Source organism: Lepisosteus platostomus, chromosome 16 (assembly GCF_059453375.1).
Source record: "Lepisosteus platostomus isolate fLepPlt1 chromosome 16, fLepPlt1.hap1, whole genome shotgun sequence".
NCBI classification, from domain to species: domain Eukaryota; kingdom Metazoa; phylum Chordata; class Actinopteri; order Semionotiformes; family Lepisosteidae; genus Lepisosteus; species Lepisosteus platostomus.
In genome coordinates this window covers 15,669,453-15,695,187 of record NC_142626.1, presented here as the reverse complement: position 1 = coordinate 15,695,187, position 25,735 = coordinate 15,669,453, and the positions used below count along the sequence as shown (strand labels likewise).

The 25,735-nt window shown below is 40.0% G+C and overlaps 1 protein-coding gene across 1 annotated transcript in view; it reads left to right on the top strand.

Moving 5' to 3' along the window:
• The first annotated feature begins 3,361 nt into the window (after positions 1–3,361).
• Positions 3,362–25,735, top strand: part of LOC148646954 (cytosolic phospholipase A2 gamma-like) — a 28,144-nt gene continuing 5,770 nt past the window's right edge. Inside the window, exon 1 of the mRNA XM_088609474.1 lies at positions 3,362–3,404. Coding sequence (XP_088465600.1) covers positions 3,362–3,404 — 43 coding nt within the window. The remainder of the gene's footprint in view (positions 3,405–25,735) is intronic.

Below are 25,735 nucleotides of genomic sequence, written 5' to 3'. Positions count from 1 at the left end.
AGCAGGTAAGCCGCACACTATTTGTGAAGAACTTTGATTACCATTGGGAAAAGAGCTGACACGTATTGCGGAAGAAGGACCCAAAGCAAAATCCTCTGAACTCAAAAGTAGCAGCAGGAGTTTATCCAAAAACGTGGATCAGGAGGTCAGGCCAGGGTCAAAAACCAGTAAATCCACAATAACAAAGTTGAGATCCACGGGGAACGGGGAACGGGGAACGGGGAACGGGGACATTCTAGCTAGGTGAAACCCAATACTGAGCAAGGAGTGGTGTGTCAAGTTGGTTTAAGTAGGCAGGTGGAAGAAGGTGTGTCTGATTAGTTAATTGGAAACTGCACTGGAATGTGAAGGAGTTGATTAAGGGCGGTGAGTTCTCCAGGGACATGACATAACACATATTATGTGTGGAGAAAAAGCTGCTAAACAGCTCGACCTGCTGCCCCTTCCGAATGACACAGTCACTCGTAGAATTATTGATATGGCCTCCTCATTATCTTCATTTTTGTCCTTTTTCTTTCTCCATCAACACTGACGAACTAAGAGCAATCTTCAAAAAACAAAATAAAAGGAAAGCTACAGGCCCAGACAATTTGTTAGCTGCAGCCCTCAGCTATTGTGCTGATCAACTGGCTCCTGTGTTTACCAACATTTATAATATTTCACTACATCAGCAGGAAGACCCTCACAGTTGTAAAATATCCACTATTATACCTGTTCCTATAATACCTCTTCAAAAATCGCCTCAACGACTTCAGACTTCGGTGGCTATGAAAGCCTTTGAGCTTCATTTGGGATTAAAGTCAAAACACACCGATACCTTCAAACAAGAATCTCTGCAGTTTTACTAGAGGAATTCAAGAGAGATCCTGCTCTTCAGCAACCCCTCAAAGACTCTCCACCTCTACAGACCCTCCACCTGAGACTGTGTTTATCCTGCTCCTGTAGAGTTGGGCCTGGTCCAGCAGAAAGTGCACTGGGTACAATTCTCTTCTTATTGACGTAACTCACCCTGAACACAACAGCAGGGCTGCTGAAGGCCGGACTAAGATTAGAGAAGAGGTGGATCAAGAGACTCAACATGGGAGTCAGGAGGGACCAAGTGATATACTGTACCAGTGAAAGTGTGCCTGTTTCTCAGCACAGAAGTGTAACTATAACCAGAGGTATAACATTACATTCATACAGAATATAATACATGGAATGTGCTAGGTTCTTAATGTGACCGATGTTGTGTCCCACTTCAGTCGATTGCACAAAAAATGAAGCTTTTAATTTGGCAGTGCTGTCACCTGAAACAGCCATCAATTTGTGACTATATAAGACTTTTCAGGAATTTCAACCGTAACTCTACCAGTGATCACAAGATGACTTCACAAGGCTTGTGTGCACAATGAGCAAATATCCTCCTTACTTTCTGTCATTTAAAATTGAAAAACACATACAGACCACACTGCATTGTGAAAGTTCTCAAACACAACAACATATATAAATAACCGTTAGAGAAACTAAAAAAAACAACATTCACTATAAAGGAATGTACGGAGTCTCTTAAACCAACAAAATCGTTGGTGCGCTGGTTAAGAGACGAGATGATATATTCCTCTAATTTAGTAATTTCACAAACTTTTAAAAAAATGTGTTTTAATAATAGATGGTAAAAGTAAAGTCAGAAAAAACAGGTTTGTCCACGATAAAACAGTACAATAGATTCCTGAACAGAGTCCTGACTACAATAAATCAAATGGTCCGGTGAGAATAATCTGTATCCTGTGTCCACTGCTCTCAGCTGTAAATCTTCAGGTTTACTCGCAGCCTCTGACGATCGAGAAACTTACTGCCTCTTCACTACGCTCCGCAGATGCCGAGTGTTTTCTTTGAGAATGAATGTGGATGCCTTGCACATCGTCTCCAGACATTTTTCCAATCCCAATCCAGTCCCTTCTGTTTCTCTCTTTTCCCAGTAATCTCTCCTCTTTTCCTCCAGTTGTTAATTAAATTTAAACTCAGCCCTCTGTGCACACTAGCCAATCTGTATACTCCGGATCTCTCCACAGTGCTTTTTTTTCTCTCAGGACATGTACCCTCCAGTTCAATGAATACAGTATATGTTTATTTAACCTGGTTGAATTACAATATATAGGGCAGTGCGGTGACTCTGTGCCGGTGGCTAGAAGGTTGCCGGTTCTTATCCAGTGGCTAGCAGAGGAATCCTACTCTGTTGGGCCCCTGAGCAAGGCCCTTAACCCCAGCTGCTCCAGGGGTGTCTTAAAACTGGCTGACCATGTGTTCTGACCCCAAGCTTCTCTCCCTGTCTGTGTGTTTCATGGAGAGCAAGTTGGGGTATGCGAAAAGACAAATTCCTAATTCAAGAAATTGTATATGGCCAATAAAGTGATCTTATCTTAATATAACTTGCATTTCACCTAAACATATTGACATTAACATTATATTCACAAACTGTACTAAAACAACAAAAAATACATATTAAAACTACATAAATTCACACAGAGCTACAGAAGGGACAGACAGACTGTGCTGGATCTAAAACCGACACAAACTACTTGACAACAATGGAAGCGCACAAGACTCCCCACTGTGGGCTGTCAGCATTTTTAGTGAGGTGGGACAATGCGGGGGTTTTGGGATTGAGGGGTCCACTGGCTTACTGTCCTATATCTATGAAGGTGACAGAGTGCCGGTGTGGAATCAAGACGTGGGTGAGGTATTCTTTTAAATATTTTAAGAGTGAGCGATATCGCTTTGTGGAGAGACTAACAAATTGTTCTCTAGCTAGAGAGAGAGAAAAGTTATGGAATGTTCGGCGCTGTTCTATGACAAACGATTAAGTCAGTCACATGAGCATTTAGTCTAGGCAGGCTCAATTAGATACAGTACGTCACTGGCTGATATAATCAATCAACATGGCGCCTGAGAGTGGGTACCTGTTGCTCCTCATCTTTATGTCTTCATCTGTTTCGTATTGTGGGCTTTTTGTATCCAGTGTATCTTTTCAGCAATTATTTATGACCGACAAGTGCTTGTGGACACTGGATTGAGAATCGCTGATTTAAACACAGATATTTCCTATCTTGGGTGCCTCTGCGAACGGACCCCCCAGCTGACTCAGAGCAGAGCAGGCAAACGCAATGGACGCGGAACGTGGAGGACTTCAAGCGAGAGTGAAGCGCCACAACTATTGGACCCCAATCCTGAGTGTCCTCCTAGCCAACGTGCAGTCTGTGGAGAACAAGATGGACGAGTTAAGCCATTAGAGAGATTGTTGTATTCTTTGTCTCGCCGAGACCTACAGATGCAGCCATTCAAAGTGCGCGGTACAGACACGTACTGGAGGTAATTGGCTATGGCGTCGCTCATCGTGATGCAAGATGACGCCGGGTACCGCGGTACGTGATTGGTTGACCGACAAGGGCACTCGTGGTCTGTTGGTCTGTCATAGAAAGACTTACAGTAAACGTCTTTACTGTGCCCGTTGTAGATATTGAATTTTACCAGGGAAATCTTAGTAGCTGAGCATAAAAAGAATAGGAGCATACTGTAACGCGTGTGAAGGCCATAAACGATATTAATTTTGGAACATAAACATACAGTATATAGCTGGTCTTGGTACTTTAAAGAAAAAATACACACCAGTATTCCATTTCTCCCTAAACATTTTAAGCATCGAAGTCTTTAACTAACGAGATACCGGAGTCAACAAGCATACTTTTAGAATTTGATTAAAAGTTAATATAATATGGAATCGCAAATCTAAAGAATTTAATAACGATATGATTATATTAGTGTACTGCGACAGGGCTGTGTAGGGCTGTTTCGCCACACTCTTCATGTGACTTCCCTTGTAGTCTATTGGTCTACGTGCCTGATTACCAACTCACGGGTTGTGTGTTCAAATCCAGCTGGTGCTGGACTTTCCTTTTAACAAACATTTCTTCGAAAAAATAGAATAGCAATATTATGGACAATCAATTGACTTTTATATTTCAAAATATCACAACATGATCGATTCTAAGTCATTTTTGATAACAATGAATAGTCACCTTCTTCCCTTCTGACAACGGTCCCTGCTTCTGCTTCCTGCTTCTATTGTGTGTGTGTGTGTAATAGAGTAAATTTTTATAGAGAAATGGAGGCTGGACAGTATGCGTTACAATATAAACATTTATATTGATTTAAATCGTGTTTTGATTTAAATCGCAAACACGTGTTTAATTATATGTGTTTTTTTAATCATAATCAGGCTAATGTAACATAAATTGATACAGTATCTTTGTCTTCTAAGTATCTTAATAAACTTTCAGCATAGCTTTCTACCCATTTAGATTTATATTTCTTGGGACTTTGGGATCAAACGTGGAAGGATTAGATTGTAATCGTTTTTATTTTTCAAATACGTTTTAGAAAAGTGTAATCTATACCTGCCCAGACTGTACGCCTTCCTATACCCCACCTTTCATTCCTGTCCTGCTCTTCCCCGCGCACCCCAGCCGGGCGTTCTTCGGCCTCTGCCCTGGACGAATGTATATTTTGATATTTACACCCGGCGCGGCACCGAGGGATTTATAACTGCATTTATAACTTAGTTTTTAAAATTAGTCAAGCAATATGAAGCATCTCCTTTTACTTTTAAGTCCCTTAAATACATTGAGGACAGCTTTCTCACCACTTAAGATTACTTTTTGATACCATCCTTACACAAAGCAGAAACTTTCCGATGACATACAGTACAAGTGGAAAGATTACAGATTTTAATCGTCTTTAATTTTGTTACGTTATACATTTTAGGAACGTTTCATCTAAACAAACACCACAAAACTATTCTCGATTGTATTTCTGAATGTTATGTTACACCTACAGTAGTTCACTGCTTTAAATACATCGAATTAAGAAAGTTAGGTGTAGCACTTTAGATCTTTTTTTCTGAACCAGGGAAAATCTGATCATGTTTCTCTATAACAAAAATAAAAAACTTTATTTTACATATCACCTTTAAAAGTGGCATCTCAAAGCAATACAGTAGATGTAAACCACAGGTTACAAAGTAAATACCCAGACAAACGCAAACGCGTTTTTAATAAAATGCTTTCATTCATTCAACAGAGAGAGAGCATAAAACCTGGGTGTAACAGCTGTTCCTTTTTCTGATCACTCGCTCTTTGGATAAACGTCTTGCCTGTCCAGTTCTTTGTTTTCCTAATTTGCCGATTTTGCCTGCTGCGATCCACTCCTACCCTCACACCTAAAGAAGACTATTTTAAATTTCTTTGCGCATCCTTAAGGTGATATCACATAAAGGTGATATGTAAAATAATGTTTTTTTATTGTTGTTTTTAGAGAAACATGATCAGATTTTCCCCGGTTCAGAAAAAAAGATCTAAAATATACTAGTTAAGGAAAATAAATCTTAAATGGGAGAAAGCTATGCTGAAAGTTTATTAAGATACTTAGAAGACAAAGATATCAATTTATTTTAGTCAAAATTGTATATATCACTTTTAAAAGTGGAATCTCAAAGCAAAGTAAATACCCAACACTGATTGTACCCATCTGTCATGCTAATAAAACACCTTGAATTGAATTGAATTGAATTGAATTGAGGGAGGGGGGGGAGGGCGAGATAACCAGGACGCAAGGCAAATAAGATACACTCCACAGGCATTCACAACAGCAACCTATGAAGCGTTTGCACATATAGTTAAGTTATTACTTGGTTTTCAAAGTGCAATGAAATACAATATTGTTGTTGTTCCTGTTCTTGTTGTTTTTATCCTGTAAAGCGTTTTGAGAAGCCACCTTTAAAGGCGATATATACTGTAAAAGCGCTGATTCTTATGGAATGTGTTCTGCCGGGGATTCAAAAATTTTTTTATTTTTTTTTTAATCGCGTATCTAAGGAAATCTCAGTATAACTTTGTTCATGAACAAACAGTGGCATGTTACATTATTATTAGTTTTTTTGTTAACAAGGCTCGCCAGCTAATGTGAATCGAAACCTGTCTTTCTAGCTTTTAAAGTCGTGCGATGTGTAAGCCACAATTCAAATAGAGAAAAAAGACCTGACTGACAAGATTTAAGATGTGGCTGTCAATGTTGGATTAAAAAAAACACATTGCCCAACGTTTGTTGTATTGCTTGAAAAATAACTTTATTTCGAGAGACTGGATAAGTAATTCAAGTGTTTTTTTTAACTTCCTGAAAAACAACTAATAATTTAACTATATGTGCAAATGATTTATGATATGTCGCTGTTGTGAATGTCTGTGGACATGTGCTGGCTGGACAGGAGGCTCTACTGTACACAGAGAGGGGCGGGAGGAGGGGACAAGCCGATACATACTCTTAGAGTTTGATTAATAGGGAATATAATACAAAAATATAGTACTAAAAATAAGATACACTCTACAGACATTCACAACGGCGACTGTCAGAAGATAGGACACAGCGGCTCAGGCACCCGCTGAATGGAAAACGGGCACTTTAATGTTCTGTATGGCTAATACTAAAGCCAATACTAATATTCAATACTTTAATATTCTTTTCTGTATGTTTAACAATAGTGGGTTCTGGCCTAATTCTTCCCTGCTCCCGTTGTTAGGTGTTAATGTGTTGTTAAGTGTGAATTTGTACCTGTTTCCCTGAGGTCTGTCTTTTTTTCTGGAAAACCATAACTCTGGACTTGTCCAGATTGACTGTCAGCGCCCAGGTCTGACAGTGCTGCTCCAGCAGTGCCAGGTTCTGGTGCAGCCTCTGTTCTGTGGGCGACAGCAGGACCAGGTCATCTGCAAAGAGCAGGAACTCGATTTCCATAATTAATGCAGATCAGTAAATCAAGGGACAAAACAATTATTGCGCCCAGGTCCTCAATGAGCTTTGACGTGCTAATGCGTTGGTTTAACAGTCCAGGTGTGTCAAGCCTCTAATGTTTAACCTTTAACTGTTTTTCCATCTACTGTATTGCTTTGAGGTGCCACTTTTAAAGGTGATATGTAAAATAAAGTTTTTTATTATTGTTATAGAGAAAAATGATCAGATTTTCCCTGGTTCAGAAAAAAGGATCTAAAGTGCTACACCTAACTTTCTTAATTCGATGTATTTAAAGCAGTGAACTACTGTAGGTGTAACATAACATTCAGAAATACAATCGAGAATAGTTTTGTGGTGTTTGTTTAGATGAAACGTTCCTAAAATGTATAACGTTACAAAATTAAAGACGATTAAAATCTGTAATCTTTCCACTTGTACTGTATGTCATCGGAAAGTTTCTGCTTTGTGTAGGGATGGTATCAAAAAGTAATCTTAAGTGGTGAGAAAGCTGTCCTCAATGTATTTAAGGGACTTAAAAGTAAAAGGAGATGCTTCATATTGCTTGACTAATTTTAAAAACTAAGTTATAAATGCAGTTATAAATCCCTCGGTGCCGCGCCGGGTGTAAATATCAAAATATACATTCGTCCCGAGCAGAGGCCGAAGAACGCCCGGCTGGGGTGCGCGGGGAAGAGCAGGACAGGAATGAAAGGCGGGGTATAGGAAGGCGTACAGTCTGGGCAGGTATAGATTACACTTTTCTAAAACGTATTTAAAAAATAGAAACGATTACAATCTAATCCTTCCACATTTGATCCCAAAATCCCAAGAAATATAAATCTAAACGGGTAGAAAGCTATGCTGAAAGTTTATTAAGATACTTAGAAGACAAAGATACTGTATCAATTTATGTTGCATTAGCCTGATTATGATTAAAAAAACACATATAATTAAACACGCGTTTGCGATTTAAATCAAAACACAATTTAAATCAATATAAATGTTTATATTGTAACGCATACTGTCCAGCCTCCATTTCTCTATAAAAATTTACTCTATCACACACAGACACAATAGAAGCAGGAAGCAGAAGCAGGGACCGTTGTCAGAAGGGAAGAAGGTGACTATTCATTGTTATCAAAAATGACTTAGAATCGATCATGTTGTGATATTTTGAAATATAAAAGTCAATTGATTGTCCATAATATTGCTATTCTATTTTTTCGAAGAAATGTTTGTTAAAAGAAAAGTCCAGCACCAGCTGGATTTGAACACACAACCCGTGAGTTGGTAATCGGGCACATAGACCAGTAGGCTACAAGGGAAGTTGCATGAAGAGTGAGGCGAAACAGCCCTGTCGCAGTACACGAATTTAATCATATCGTTATTAAATTCTTTAGATACGCGATTCCATATTATATTAGCAGAAAAGCTTAAAACTACCACTTTTTCACACGCTATTTCACATGCTAGTTAAATACTTCGATGCTTAAAATCGTTAGGGAGAAATGGAATACCGGTGTGTATTTTTCCTTTAAAGTACCGATTCCTGGAATCTGACTGGCTGACACCCTTCTGAAGTGGTTCCATAAAATCTGGTATACGGAAAAGAAAGCGTTGATAAAAAAGCCTGGATTCTCATGTATCTCATACAAGTATCTTTTAATACAGTCTTTGCTGTGCTCTTGAGGATCCTTGTGATATTTTGAGCTCTAGTTGAATGATAAGTGTCGCATTTTAAATCATTTTCGTAGTTAGAAATTATGAAACGCCCTGTTAAAAGCAAGGGAGTTTTTATGCCCGTTGAAGTAAAACAATGTATGGCTTGGACAGATTCCAAGTGCTTGTACAAATGTGCTAAAGAAATTATACTTTGAGTATACAGCTTGTCCAAAGTCATTCATTATTAATACTATTAGTAATATCTTCGGTAAAGGCTTTGATGCATAAATATTTCTGATAAAGGTAGGTTGTGTACTTTTGTCCAACTGAGCAATCTTGCTTTCATAAAATATACCAACATTTTAATGACTGATGATTAACATGCTGTAATACACAGTTCAAAATTAAAAGCTCAAATGCTGTACATGAGAGATTAAGCTCCCCCTGGCGGTTTTACAAGGTGACGCCGGATAGTTTCCGGCATGACGTCAAATGACGCGATTAACCGCGTGATACCGCGTAATACCGCGACACGCCCACCGGGGTAAGCCGCGAAATACCCCACCCATTTTGAATGGATGCTTCTGTAGCTGACCCCCAATACACCTGACTCAGCAGTTCATCTTGACAGATTCTCCACCTATCGCATGGATCGCTCTGGTTCGGCTGGTAGTGTATGTCTAATGATAGACAACTCTTGGTGTTCTGATGTGAACATTTTGAAGCAGTTTTGCTCTCAGGAAGGCTGGAAGTATCGCTAAGGATACCAATAATCTTGGTTTCTCACTTTTCTTCCCCTTCCCTCTGGTAAGTGTTAAAGGAGCACAAAGGCAAGTACATCCAGATTCAGAGACAGTCTCTCCCCATAAACTGTCAGATTACTGAATGCTACCCCTACCACTGGCTTACACCGATTTATTTTCTAAGATGTATGTTATTTAACTTGTTGTTGCTGCTTCTGTTCTGGGTTTGTTTTTGGTGTTAATGTGTTTGTGGTGGAGCATACATGTAATGAAAGTTAGAGGGCTGTAATTGCTGGTATTTTGGGCCCTCTTATGGTGATCAGTGGAAGCGCATTCGTTTTTATCTGCTGTGTCACAGAGAGAAATTTGTACAGGCTGTATCCCCATTCAAGTTTCCAGTGAGTGTCAGGGAGAGACGACAGATGACGTCAGTGCACAGACTGTACAGAGCTTTCCCTCAGCTGTGGCCAGAGATGGTTCCTCTAAAGTACAAGACTGTAGGAATGTTTGTATCTGTTTAACTTACATTTGGGAACCCTAAAACATTTGCCAGAAGGAAGAGGTTGATATTCAGAATTGAGGATGTGGGAAGGATCTGATATCATTTTTTCTGCCTGTTTGATGATGGATTTTTCAAAGATTGTCTGCAGGGAGGGATGCTGTTTCACTCCCATGACCTTCAAAGCTGTCTGGATGAGGTGGTTAATTTGCGATTTAAAATGAACTGATAGATTACCAAACCACACTGTTATACCATATCTAATAATGCTTTCGATTACAGCGTGGTAAAAGAGCAGCATTACTTCCTGTCGAACCCCAAACACTCTAACTCTTTGCAGGAAATATAAGTGCTGCTGAATTTTGGAGCAAACACTCTCCACATGAGTAGTCCAGCACAGGTTACTGTCTATGTGTACACATAATTACTTATATGAATCAACCTGAGTGATAAGTTAATTGTGGGTTACTACATCTGAGTGATCACCATCTGCTCTGGGAACAAAAACAATTTCTTTTGTTTTTTTAACATTCAGAATTAGGCTATTGTTGTCACACCATTGCACAAACCTATGGATTTCTGACTTATACAGATGAGCTGCTTCCTCTGTGCATTGAGCAAAGCACAGCTGCATCATCTGAGAATTTGAAGATGAAGTTGCTTTGACTACTGATTGCACAATCATTTGTATAAAGTGTGAACAGAACTGGAGAACTCACACAGACCTGAGGGTCACCTGTGCCAATAGATCTTGATTCCGAAAGAAAGAGTTTTATTGACCTGCTGACATACTGTGTACGGTTTGTTAAAAATGAGTGATACCATCTTATAATGTAATGGTTAACGGACATTTGCTTCAACTTGCTTATCAATAGATGGGGATGCAGCATATTAAATGCAGAACTAAAGTCCACAAACAGCATCCGAGCATAGGCATTGGGGTCCTCTAGGTGTTTAAGAACCAGATGCATAATGCTGTTGATTGCATCATCGGTGCCCCGCCGGTGTTTATATGCAAACTGATATGGATCCAGTACAGTGTTCACTTCTGAGCACAGTATGGATACCATAATCCTCTCAAAGCATTTCATCACAACAGACGTCAGTGCTACCAACCTGTAGTCATTATTATCTGAGGGACAGGGCTTTCTGGGTATTGGCATGATTATTGCTTTTTTACACAGCACTGGAACAGAGTGAGAGTCAGCAGACTTCTGAAATACAGGGCACCATGCTGGTGTTAATTCCTCTGCGCAATTTTTTAAAAGATAGGCAGAGATGCCATCAGGGCCTGTTGCCATTTTGGCACATATGTGCTTGAAACATTGTGTGGTCATCTGTGGAATTATGACCATAATAACCTTCAGCAGCCATACTGTATCACCCTGCAACTCACAACTGGCAGCCCAATGAAGCTAAGCAGGTGTGAGCCTGGTCAGTACCTGGATGGAGACCTCCTGGGAATAACTAAGGTTGCTGCTGGAAGTGGTGTTAGTGGGGCCAGCAGGGGGTGCTCACCCTGCGGTCCATGTGGATCCTAATGCCCCAGTATAGTGACGGGGAAACTATACTGTAAACAGGCGCTGTCCTTCGGATGAGACGTAAAACCGAGGTCCTGACTCTGTGGTCATTAAAAATCCCAGGGTGTTCCTCGTAAAGAGTAGGGGTGTAACAACGGCGTCCTGGCCAAATTTCCCATTGGCCCTTACCAATCATGGCCTCCTAATAATCCCCATCTATGAATTGGCGAATAATTCATATAAAACGCCGCGGGTTTCATACACGACAATACAGTGTGCTGAAAGCCGAAAGGAAAAAAAGTTCCCCTTGCTCTTTAAGCAGTGCTTGATTGTTTTGTGATCTTTTGCGATCTACCGGGTTGATTGCATACTTGATCTTGTGGTTTTCTGTGGTAAAACTGTAATTTCGTACTTAAAAGTAATACTCTTTAAGTTTAACGATGGTTGCTAAAAGGTCTGAATTCGAGTCGCTATTAAGCACTCTCTCTAGCAGCGACAGGTCTGACCACGATCTCTTCCATATCTTCGTCAGCGGAGAAGCTAGAAGGATAAATCTCCATTCTCTGAGAGAGCTAGCGAAGGACATAGAGAGATTTGACCCGGCAGTGTCAGAGAATAATATCGAGAGTTATATTCAGGACCTCAGGTATACCCTGCAGTACCTGCCAAACGCCACAGAACAGGAGAAAGTGTTTCTGGTCAGGAAAACTACCAGCAGAGCTGTACATGAGTGGATGGCTAGGCAGATGAAAGAAGTCTGTAATGACTTTGAGCAGCTATGTCAAGCACTTATCGAAGAATACAGTGCGTTTATTGACCCGACTGCCGCGATAGCCGCCGCACTTAACATTAAGCACGAGAGAGCAGAGTCCCCTCGCGAATATTACGAGAGACTTAGACGAACTTATTTTGCAGGGCGAAATGATGAGGGTTGCGAAGAGAACACACATTTCAAGGGTTTATTCATTGCGAATCTCCACCCATCAGTCAGAAAGATGATCTTAATGCATACAGATGCACAGACCATGAAAATGACTGATATTAAGAGATTCGTGCAGAAAGCCTGGGAGTATGATGTCCAGAGTCGCTCTGAGCAAAAAGCTGTTAAAGCGACTGTGTTCGCCGTCAGAGCCAGCAGGCTTAACTCCCTCCTGCTCGAAGGAGCACAGGCACCTGACATGGCTAAGCCCCGTTCCAAAGCAGGCACACAGGACCGCACCCAGCGTCCTAAGTGCCATGAGAACACCGGGGGAGGGAAAGGGCTAGATAAAGCTGAACAAAAGCATTCAGTAGCCGCCCGCCTGGCCAGGCTTGAACAAGCTTTATTAGGACAGGGACAACCGCTCCCCAAGGCTGCCGGAAGCGTGAATGAGCTGATACTCTCCACTGGAGGAGGCGGAGACCCGCCCCCTCTCCCTCCCTCAGTCTATCTGATTGAGCGGAAGGGTTCCTGCCTGGATGAATTCAGCCACTCCCAAGTGAGTGCTGACTCCACCCCTGAAGTCACAGAGCAGGCAGTAAAACACAGAGGAAAAGCAGGAAGCTTTTACCTCAAGGCTGCCATGGGAGATGTCTTACACAGTGAGACACTGATTGACACTGAGGTTGAAAGGTGTTTGATGTCACACGGCAAGCTCAAACGGGTTGAAAAAGAAAAGGGCATGCGACTCAGAGTGGAACCTTTGGTGGATCACCAGAAAGGCAAAGTGTGGAAAAAGGTCAAGGCTTCTAAGCCTTCTGTATAGAAGGAAAGGGGGGCCAAGAGGCAGACTGTGCTCACACAGTGCCCACCGAACACAGAAGCCTATGTGGAGATTCCTTCTGTTCCCTCTGGACAAGAAATAAAAATATTTTCTTGTTCCCCGTATATACAGGGAAGTTGTGTCCCGGCTGAGGTCACAACAGCCTCCCTGCCACAGGAGCGGTGCTCCAAGCAGCCGCCTGATCCACCAGGTAAAGCACACACCTTTTACATCCCTAAAGAGGAGCAGATCTCCCCACCTGGCGATGAAAAGGAGCTTTCCCTGTGCACCCTGGCACCCAAGAGGGGTCAGGACCACCACCCCGCAGTGGTGGAAAGGATCCAGATGGCAGGAGAGCAGGTTGGTGATGTAGCCCCCACCCTTAGCCCTGAGAGGTCCTCTATTAGTGAGGATCTGCTTGAGCAGCTGTCACAGGGCCACCACCAGGTGCCCCTGGTGCAACATTCACAGGTTAGACAGGAGGTCCAGCTGGATGCTGAGACTACTGCACTGTGGACACACCTGATCCCAGATGCTGATTCCCTCTGCTTTGACCCAGGGAACCTGCAGTCAGGTAACATTATTTCTCACAACTACCAGGTAGTGAGTGAGACTGACCTGATTGTTCCTGCCTCAACGGCAGGGTTGCCAACACACCCAGTCCCCCAGAAGGGACAGGGAATGAAAGCCGAGCCGGTTTTCTTACAGCCACCAGCTCAGTCTGTCAGTCTGAGTCTGACCAACAGTGGTTCAGCCAGACTGGAAGTGGATGGTAAAGTCACCCGCCTGCCAGTGCAGGACATCGCAAAGAGAGGTGTCAGAATCCCCGCCTGCACTGACATGGGCCTGGTGAGTGATAGTGAGTTCAAAGACAGTGAACTAGCTATCCCACTGCTGGGGCAGCTCCCTGAACCCCTAGCGAGGGAAGGGGGGAGCGAGCAGGTGTCCTACACCTACCCCCAGCGAACGATTGTAAACATGCCGATAGAAGGATTCCTCAATCAGGAAGTGTGCAGGGTGGACCTGAACAGTGAGAATGGGATAACAATCCCAGATCACTCAGGAGCTCCAGATGACCACTCAGCCGAGGGTCAGGCATGCTCCACCGCTGCACCGCCCCCTGCAGGGTTCTTAGAGCACAGGCATGGACAAATCGAAAAAGCAGATGCCCTGGAAACGGAGGAGCAGCATCAGCAGCTGCGTCAGATCTCCCCAGATTTCCAGGATGTTGGTGCCCAAGATGCCACATGGCATACTGAGAAAGACACCATGTACATGCTGCGCCAGCTTAGAAAGGCAACAGTCACTCAGAAGGAGAAAGACTTTTGGGAGGACTGACTGCTGCCGCCACTGTTGTACGTTTGCTTTTTCTGGTAGGTTTGTGTGCTACTGGCACTCTCACCCTGACTGCCCCAAGAAGGCAGGTGTCAGAGATATCAAACATCTTCCATAAAAGATAATCATGCACTGAATCTGTAATGGAAATGCAGCAAAAAGTTGCTAACAATATTAATATTTTAACAAACAACTAATATTTTCAAGCTGTAACATCCATCCATTCATACCACCCATTTTTTATACTTTTTATATTTATGTACATATATCAATATAAAATATATACATACTGTACTTTTTATATTTTATACATGACCAATCAAGTGCTCAACCTTGCTGTCCTCATCCTTCATCTCATTGAATCTGTGCTCAATCCAGGCCGACACCAGCAGCATCATGCTGTGAGAACTGGTTTAAATTTAAAATATGGACTTTCAGTGACAATGCTGAACAGAATGAGACGATTACATACTCAGTGATACAAATGGTGTAAAACAACATTTACTTTTGTGTTGTTTTTAGAACAAAACCTTCTTTAAATCTACACTGCTTTGTGAATACTTTACAGAGCAATAGCAGGATTGTAAAGTATTAACGATTATATTTTTTAATAGAAAGACAAGAATGATTCAATTAACCCATAAACCAATGATTTTATAACAGTTACAAAAACAGATAGACCATTTGATAGTTAGTAACCTAACTTTATGCTGTAAGGCATATCTCTTTCTCCCCCACAAATATCTTGAATGGCTGGATACAAAATTGCACAAAATGCAAGTCGTGAGATTTCTTGAGATTTTGTTTTCAAATTGAGGCATGTGCAACTGAAACAGAAGTGATTTTACACTAACATATTGCTGTATTTGTCATTTGGTGAGTACAGAAACACAGCACAGTATCAGGCAAATGTCATCATGTCATATCATTTTCCAAACCACTTTTATACTTTATGGTGTCACAGGAAGCCAGAGGCAAGCAACAAGCACAAGGCAGGGTACATCCTGGAGGGGGTGCCAGACCATCATACATGGGGACAATTTGGAGGCCACAATAAAGGCTGAGGGGGGAAATTTGTCCTGGACACCAGGATAACTCCAAATCCAATTTTTCACTTTAATGACCACAGAGAGTCCGGACCTCGGTTTAATGTGTCATCTGAAAGACGGCTCCCACTACAGTAAAGCGTCCCCGCCACTATACCGGAGCATTTGGACCCACACAGACCACAGGGTCCAACAAACACCACTTCCAGCAGCAATCATAGCTTCTGTGGCAGTACAGACCACCTCACCCAGCTCACACTTTGCATATCATTCTTCACCTTCATTTGCATATTAGTATTTGTGTCTCCTCTCATCTTTGTGCCTTCAGCCTTTCATCAGAACTGAATGTGTCCCGTGGCTCTTCTCTGGACTTTGATGGTTATTTATACACACTTGGTTCTTTCCAGATGGACGATCGCAAACTTTCGAGGGAGGAAGATACGGAAATGACCAACCCTTACCCCATCTATGCTGCAGTGAATAAGTCACAGCTGGATGACAAGGAAAAATACAACAAAGGCAAGACTCCCACTTCATATACTGTATTTGCTCTAGAGGCCAACATTATAGGGATGAATTGGCTTAAAAAATATTCTAGGGAATTCTTGTAATATATAATATTACATATTAATGCTCGTAGCAACAACAGCAGTATCTCTCAAAGCAATGGCAATAGTAGCACTACCAGCAGTTGTAAAAGTATCAACAGCTGCAGCATGAAGCAGAATGAAGAAACAGCTAAATTAAATTACGTTCAACATCATTTATCCCTTGCATCTTGCACTAATCAGGGCATCTTGCTCAAGCAAGCTGAGTAAATTTCCTTGCTCACAGCTACTGTGTCTCGACAAGGATCTGAACCAAACCACAATCGTCCACAATGCTGCACCCAGCTGTAGTGGTGTTATTAGCAAGTGCTTCAGAAGCAGCAACAGTAAAATAAGCAGTTCTTGTGCTTGAGAAGATGGTGGGTGTTTGACATTAGAAACCAAACACCATGCAGCTTCTTAAATCAGTGATAGGAGCAGCGAGGTAATTTACATAAAGTGATAATATTGCAGTGGAAGTTGTTGGCTGGCAATGTGCTCTTCTTGATTTATTTAAGATTCTTGAATTCTGTTTCTCTGTCTTCCTTTCCTCCCCATCTCTCCCCTTGCAGGGACATGGTTTGAAATAACCCGTCATGAAGCAGGATACCCTGAGTATGGAGCCTTCGTAGACACCAGTGCCCTAGGGAGTCAATTCCGTGGAGGAAACAAGATAAAACACAAAGATGAGATGGGCATGCTATACTTGCAAGGTCTATGTCCCTTTTTTTAGAAACTCATAGCGGTTTTGTACGTCTTCTATTTTTAGAATGTTATTTTTTCAGGATGGCCAGTATATAATATCTGTGTAATCTGACAATATATTAATGCTGCTATGAAGAATATTATTTAAAATTGTATGTCATCAAGGTTATTCTCCTTTAAGGAATGCAGAAAAAATTAATAGGTGAAAGAGTAAGTTTTTAATATACTTGAAATCATTTCTTGACCTTTTCTGTTGCATGACCAAGCGGAAATCCAGTGATTAATCGATTATTCATTATTTTTGTCTCATCACTTATTGATTTGAAGCAGACTGATGTGTTAGGAGAGGAAATAATAGGAATGTTTAATACTTTACAATTATTAGCAATTAATAAATGAATAAGTAAATAGCTAATAATAATGAGAAGTGTGAAAAAGCCTTACAAAAGATAATCAAATAACTGGTGACCCTGGGAGATTGCAGGGGTCCCTGTGGGATGAAGAAGGACTCACTGTAGTTCATACTGTAGTTTAGTTCAACACTGAACCAGCTTTTCTGTTCAATTCATACTCTTCTGTGTTTCTTCAGGACTGTTTGGAAGTGCCATAGGCGATATGAGGGAGAACGAGAAGTTTATTTTAGGTATTTTAACTTTTGTGCACTTTTTAAACAGAATTCAGTATTATTTTTATTTTTTGGCCACCTAATTTGTACTTTTCACATAAAAGTAAGGCTGACACACTACTACAGCCCTTGTAGCAACCCAGGGGAAACAGGGTGTGGCAGGAGGAGTGGTCCTGCTCTCAATTAAGAGCACACGAACAGTTACAAACCAGAGGGCGAGTACCTGGCCCCTCTTGCCTTTTTGGAAGTAAGTACAGTATTTCACCCAAGGATCCAGCTTTTTCCTGAAAGAAGCCAGACACATGGTGGATTCCAGATGGATCAGTACTGCAGAGCAAACTAAAGATGCCCTGGTACTGTAAATTCACCTAGTGTACCATCCACATTACTCACCAGAGCTGACTGCTTAGCTTCTGATGGCAGATGAGATCAGGTGTTTGTGCAGGCTGGTGTTATAGTAAGTGGGAATTTACCTAGTCCTTTGGTACAGTATCTCTACTGATTTTCCAGTACTGCTCAAGGAATTCCTGGTCACAGATGGCAGATGACACTGAAGTGTTGTAAACTGGCAATATCTAAGCTATAGAGTTAGATCTTGTGCTTTAATTGGAGGCTGTTTTATTTGGTTGGGTTGTCTATTTTTTATAAATATATATTTCAGTATAAAAGCCTAAACTTTCTTCATGAAGTGCAATGAAAAGCACAGTTGTATGAAATGATCCAGGTTGAACTTTGACTTTGAAATGCTCAATGTAGCAAGACTATAATAGTAAATTGTAAATTATAGTAAATCAACTCCAGAATGTCAGGGTAAAGCTTCAGAAAATAATTAACTGTGTCTTGTCTCAAACAATACAGGAACTGAGTCCACAGAGCTGAGTCATACTGTATATGGTTCAAGACTTGGTAGTTAGAAAATTAAAACATTTGTCAATTCCTTTTTTTTCTTAAACATACATGTAGCCATTGTTCTGATTTAAACTCTTTTCATTTCAGAAATGATATACAAATTTTTCCATCGTAAAAGAAATATGAAATTACATAGAAACCTGCACCAGAGTTCTGGAGGTAAGAATATTTTCTGATTTTCTTTTCCACAAAAACTGGTGTCTTCTTACTGGAGGTACACAACCTTTTACACATTGAAACAGGTGTGATTATGTGCAACACTAGAGTTGCTTGAAAGAATCAATAATGAAATGGTGGTGAATCAATTAAAATTATAAATTAGAATATAGTTTCTTCTCACTCAGAGGGATCAATTTTGTCATTGTTTATCCCACTACACCATTTCTTCCTAACTGACAATAATTGACCCAATAATTTGATTCCTCTGGTTGTTAGTGGCTCCTTTGTTTGTTTGAGAAATTTTCATGGACAATTGTATTTCAAAGTGGAAATTATCTTGCAATGAACCCAACATTAACAAAACATTAAAGGGCGTTGTGTCATAGAAATGTTTTAATAAAACTTTGTAATTATGGATTTTTCTTCCACCAGCAGCAAGAACAGGGCAGTCCTGACTCAGATCTACAATATCTGCCTCTTTTCACACTGCAAGCTCTTCCATGACCGTACTGAGACACACTGTTGAAATTGAACACAGTGCTCACTGGATTCAGGGCAAGCATAAGGGACCAAGGTGTAACAGAAAGCCTTGAACTCTTTAGGCCTCCTTTAAATACTGACTGCCAGAGCAGGTATCTGTCCAATGTTTCCATAACAGTCAAGGTCAGGAGGGTGGAAAGGCAGTAAATACCAGGAATGTAGATTCAGGCCAATCATTTGACAGAAGATATTAAGTGAGAATGACAGAGGAGAATGGCTGAGAAATTAGACACACAGCCTTCCGCAGAGTCACAAACAGCAAAAATAGAAGCCAGAGTCTTTCACTGGTTTTCAAAAAAAGCAGTTGCACTACTGGTAAAAAAAATACCTAAGAATATGCCACATCCACAAACATAGACTTTACTACGTTACTGTATATACAACTATAATATAACTATCTATATAATTCTCATGAGCCAATAGCAATGTGAATAAATCATATTAAAGACCCCAAATCTGACTTTACAACAAAATTCAACAGAGAATCACTCTTATTTTCAATCAAAAGGCTGACTAGGGGCACAAAAAATGATTTGGAATCTATTATAGTTGTAGAAAGTTGCCTTTGACTGAAGGCACAGGAAAAGTTAAAAACAAGAACATGAAATTGTCAAGATGTGAAGAGGACATTTGGCTCATCTAGTCCATTTGTTCTTTGTTTGATTGATCTGAAGATGGTATCCAGGCATTTTTCAATGAAACCCATGCTATAGGCTTCAACAACATGGCTGGGCAGCTTGTTCTGATTTTCCACAATATTTTGTGTATAAAAAGTGAATCCTGTTCTCTGTTGAATCAGCAGTTCTTTGGTTTGACCTTAATCCTTGAGGCTTCTGAATATTTGAACTTGATCCTCTCCATATTCTTCCCAGTTCAAGACTTCAAGGGGGTCTAATTCTCAGAGTTTGTGAGAGTTGGAGAATCATTTGAGCCCAGGGACCTGCCCGGTTTATCTTTTATAGATCAATCCCAGAGCAAAAAATGTTTTTTTGTAACAGAAGTCTAAATAATATTATACACAAGGTCTTACCAGTTTATTATCCAATTTTAACATAAAACCTCTCTATGGTACTGCATTTTTTTGCACTGTTTGCTAATCTATTCATAAAGGTATCATGTGCAAATTTCCCTAGAATCCTAATGCTATGCATAAATTTGATTTCCTAGTGCAGTTCCAATTGTCATTTCCATATCCTTACAGGTAGATGTGATAGACTCCAAACCTACTGGTCTGGAAGAACCAATTCACAGACAGACTATTTTTCACCCATTGTCAAATTGTGGCTACTAACCATGTTTTGAAAGGTCTTTGAAAAAGTTTAGTTAACATCTATGAGTGTCATGTCTTGTACAGTATCTTTCTGGAGAATAGATTTAATGTTATCAAGACCAACGGGCTTGTTTAACTAAAGTATATCTAGTATCTGTAATAGCTCTGCACTAATACTAATACTAATTAATACAGAACTTAGTTCTTCCTGAGGCATAGAGTTTATTTCTTCCTTTCTAAACACCAGAGTGAAATATTCATTTAACACATGAGTTATTTCTTTTTCCTTATTTAAAGGTTTTCCATGTCTCACTCTGATTTTACTCCATCCTTCACAGGACCTTTGTTGTTGTAAAACTGTAAAACAAAACTTATTTACCCATGCTTTTTCCTTATATTTCACTTAACAAATTTATTAAACTATTTAAGTTACTGTTTTCTAGGCTTTGATTAACTCCCTCTTAGGATGATCTATCTTTAAACTGTTTTCATCCTTTCTGCACCGGCACCTGCTCCATTCTGCTTCTCTTCAACTCTTTTTCCTTCAATGTCTGCTTTATTGAAATGGAACTTTAATCTGGAATCTACCTGTATAATTCCAAGGCATATAACACTTAAGGACAACACCAGATTATGATCATTTTTCTTTAATGATTTTCTCATCCTGTTTTCTCACTCTGTCCTAATTTCTTTGAAAATACACAATTAATCAAGTATCTGCTCTAAGTAAGGAAGTAGTCATTAAGCATGTCTACCATCCCAGGGTCAGCTTCTGACATTCCTACTGTTTTTCCAAATCTGCATGAGGAGAGGTCTAATCTCCAACAATATCCAGTAGAAGTATAATCCTTTTCTGAATTTGGTAGTCTGTAACATCATGCACTGTGGTTTTATGTTTCAGCCATACAGGTTCTGAGACCTTGACTTTATCTGGCTTGAATTCTGTGCCAGAACGTTGGTTTTGAAGTTAAGAGCTAGTCCTTCTCCTCTCCCATCTTCCCATCTCTCCTCAATGCAGTGTCCACATGAATATCCCCTTTGTTTTGCATTTCTCTGTTTTGCATTTTTGCATTTCTCTGTTAATTCTTTGTCAGAAGCATATTGGTATGAAAACCTCATATGACCACATTTGGAAATAAACTCACAATGGGTTATCAATAAATCAGAAGGTATCTCTGTCAGAATGAAACCACAGAATAACTGGCCCTCTCTTCTGTTCACAGGGAGACCCTCCTCTGAAGATGTGTTCTCTTTTTACATTGATGTGGAGGAAGATGAGGAAGACCTCCATTTAGGTAAAAGTAAATCTAGTTGAGTTACATGCACTCAGTGTTGATTTAAGAGTTTAGGGGTAGTCTTAATATACCCACAATAATCCATTTCCGGGTAACTGTCTTTCAAGCCAAGACTTCCAAGTGGGTGCTCCCACTCTGGCCTGTCTTACAGGTGACAATATGAGTCAGTAATGACTGAATGCCAAGACTGGTACAAGAAATATCACACCTGAAGACTCTGTACATCCCCTACTGTCAGATCCAGGCAATCCCACGTTGACTGTATCTTGTTCAAGCTAAGGTTCACTCAATCACTGATCAGGAGATGAGTTCTAAGTTCTCATTCAGTGTTCCCTTTTCTCTGTTTTTCTTATCTGCACTGAGCTCCCACATTGCCTGAGGTCTTCACTGCTAGATCAGCTACTGATCAAACCTGCTAGTGTGGAGAACAAGACCCTATAATCACAGTACATTGTTAGACTAGGAAGAATAGCAGTCTATGACTGAAATATATTATTAAGGCTATTCTGCATCACAGCCGTAGAACATTGGGGCTCTGTTCTCTTTCTGCAGTCCTAGAGTGTAGAAAATGCATTTGGTGATGTGGTGATATGTGGGGAATTTAGAATAATTTGCTGTGTTTTCTTTCCTCTGGCCAACTGGGGCCAACATGATAACTTACAGTACACAAAGAGCTCAAGTAGATTTCACAGTCTGTTAACTAGCAACCTACAAGTTTCCACAGTTACCACAGTTCTTTAGCTGAAACTTTTTTTAGAAAAGGCAGGTTTGATCTTTTTTAGAAAGCACTCTACTGGAAAATAAGCCAATGTAGGGGTTCGTAGAGGCCTGGTATTCTCTAAACACCCCAGTATATCTGTGAACACATTAATATAATCTTTTCTCTGGGATATGTCTGTACTTCATAACTTCCAGACCCTTACCTGTTCCAAACTCTTTGCAGTTATTTTTCCATTTCAAGGCTAATTTAGTTTAGAACTTTTCTGTTGTGTTTGGGAGTATCCCTGTTGGACTGTAGTTCTCTTGAAGTGACAATATCAGCCTGCCTACTGTACGCAGGCTCCTGCTTGGCTGAGTTAATGGCAAATCTGAATTTATAAACTTCAATAATGAACTGACAGATTTATTAATGTATTAATTTTCTATTATATTGCTTATGCTTTACATTATTAGCTATTGAATTAGGCCTAGATGCAGGATTCATATAGCACACTGCCCTTTTTTATAGCTATTCACTCTTTAGCTTTCCAGAAAGGGAAACAAAATGTTTCCATATCTGATTTCTTTCTAAACTTGTACTCGAAGTGTGGGTCTAATTCACAGGTGATGAATGTGAAAAGAGTGCTATGATCTTTTGGCTGCTTGACCTCCATCGGAACTTCCTCTGTGGCAAAGACTGCAAACACATCCTCGACTCTATGAAGAACAGTGTCAAAGGTATGCTTCTCTTACATGTGAATTACCATGACTTCAGAATGCAATAAGGGTTACAACTGAAAGGAAACTTTTCCCCCCATCTGCCTCCTACTATGTGTGAGACTCTTTTATTCTGTTTTCTCTGTCCACCAGATGAAAAGGTGATACACGAGTTGGTCTCACTGATGTATGATACATGGGACATCGTCGGCAAGGACATCCAGCAAAGAATGATATCAGCTCTTTCTGAAGCTGTCTTTTACCATTTTGAAGGCAAGTGTGTCTCACCTGAAATAAGAGAGTTAGTGATGCTGTAAGAATCTGGCAATCACAATGTTTTACAGAGATTGCTCATAAGTTATGACAAAAACCCTTTCACACTGCATCCATAAAGCATCAGCAGCACTTACCAAACTTCCACCAACAGAAAAATCAACTGAATCATGAAATAGAACAAGCCTGGAAGCTGTTACCAGAAGACAAAAAAATTACTTCACATAAAACAAAACTGTGTAAAAATAAAAAAAAAACATTCCCTTCCAATTCCTATACAGTAATACATTTTAAATTCCACTGAATTCTTAATTATTTAAAATAAGTTCTTATTTCATTATTTTAACATTTCCTATTGTAGACAATCGGTCTATTTTCACTTGTGTAAAGACAGCAATGGGTTCTCTAGCATATGATTCAGTACACAGCAGTCCTTCTCACTGTCTGCTGAGTGTCAGAAGTCACACGTAAGGAACTTGTCACTATCTTGCCTCTATGAAGAAGAAAGGAAACAAAATTCACAAATATGACGACAACAGGTAGTGGTGGTTTGAATTTTTATGCTTACATTCTTGTGATAATCAAATATCTGGTCTTTTAAGGTGCTATTTTACCACTAATACAGACTTCGTAACAATCTCGCTGCTACATCAGATGCCCACATAATTTAATACAAGTGGAATTTGTTTGGCAGCCTTTAAAAATACTTGCATTTCTAATTTAATGTTTGGTTTCACGTTCATTTCAGAAGCAAATGAACAGCTCATGGTCACCATGCAAGCGACACCGAACGCAGGTAAGTTGGATTTGGAAAATATGCAGTTCTTAGATGTACAGGCACCCCTCACTTCAAATGATAGCTTTTACACACCTGAAGCCAGCCAAACACATTCATACTCAGAAATAGGAGAAACTAATCAATACTACAATATAACTATGGTTATAATACTGTAGTGTTTACAGGTTCTTCTCAGGACAAAGGACTAGTGGAGACGCGATAAATAAACCAAGCGACTGCTTTATTCTTTTATCGACCACACAAAAAACAAATAGAGTATGGTTTCACACCTGAAGAAGGCTCCACGGCCGAAACGTTGTGTTCTCTTTCTTCTTTTTTTCAGCATGGAATAAACCTATTACTTGTTTCTTTGCAGCCTACGCATGCTGACGCAGCTACCCACCTGAACTACAAACAGAGTATATACACATGAGGAGACTGACGGAACACGTACACATCTTTAGGGTAGTAATTACTTAACAACAGGCTATACACTTATAAGGCTACACAGGACACTAGAACTACTATAACACTATTTACACATGTAAGGTCAGCTGCTGGTCATCGTGCTGACCCTCGGACTCTCACCAGCTCCAACTCCCAGCCTGCCCAGCGGTACTATGAGCGCCTAGGGGCGCTTCCTCCTCACCACCGGGCGAGGGCGTTACAATACCATAAGAGATTATGGATAATTAATACATCAATTATTCCTGGAAGGGAAACACAACAGATACAGAAGCACAGAGAGAGACAGGGGCAGTTAATATCGAATTGATTGCTCTTAGTGTCATACTGTATAAAAATAGTTATAAGACAGTAGAAGTCATTGGGCCCACCTATACAGATTGATAGATAAATAGCATGTAGTTTCATGAATCTCCATTATATAAAGCCAGGAATGTGTGGTGTGTACAGCTGGCTACAAATTGTAATCATGAAAAACAAATTCATTAATTTGGTACATTAATTTGTTATATCGAATAACTAATCATGAACATTTTGAATTTGATTTGTGCACCAAATATTGTTCACTTGCATGTTTTGCTAAAGCAACTTTTAGTTACTGTACATTGTATTAAGGGTATGAATACTTTTGGAGAAATCTGTTCTGTATGCACACACAGACCTTCTGTAGTGACTTTCAAAGTGACGATAGCATCTCAGTGAATTAGTTTGGATTCAAATACTGGATTTTTAGCTTGCCTAGAATTTCCAACTGGTGTTTTAAATCCATTTCTAGAATTAAAAAAACAACAATTTTATTCCTTCCTCCTCTTTTTCTAGCAGCCACTGATACAGAATTGAAGGACTGAGTTCTGACAAGTACAGTATTTCCACTAGACATTTTATTATGTACACCTACTGAACTAAAGTGTACTATTATTGCTTCAGTATGCATCAGCACATTTGGAGGTTCAGGCAGTCAACAATGCTCTGATGATATTAATTTGGCACAATGGCAATTACTGTAAACAAGGAACAAACCGTTTAAACAGAAAGATATGGTGCCATCATGTTGATTTTAATGTATGCCTATGTGGCATTTTGTGAGGTAGAATACAGTGTCCTTGCAAAGTGAAGTGAAGTTTGTGGGGTTTTTTTGTCCAGAAAAGAAATGGCTAAAGGTTAAAGGTTACTGGTTCTTTTGTTTAGATGGACCTAACTTAACAATAAAATACTGCTGTAATGTCAACACCAAAAGAATATAGTTGATACAAGAATTCTTTCCAAGAATTAAATCTTTGGGAATGGTAATTGTTCAATACAGCCATATTGTCTACTGAATTGTAGCAATCTGACATGCTTGGA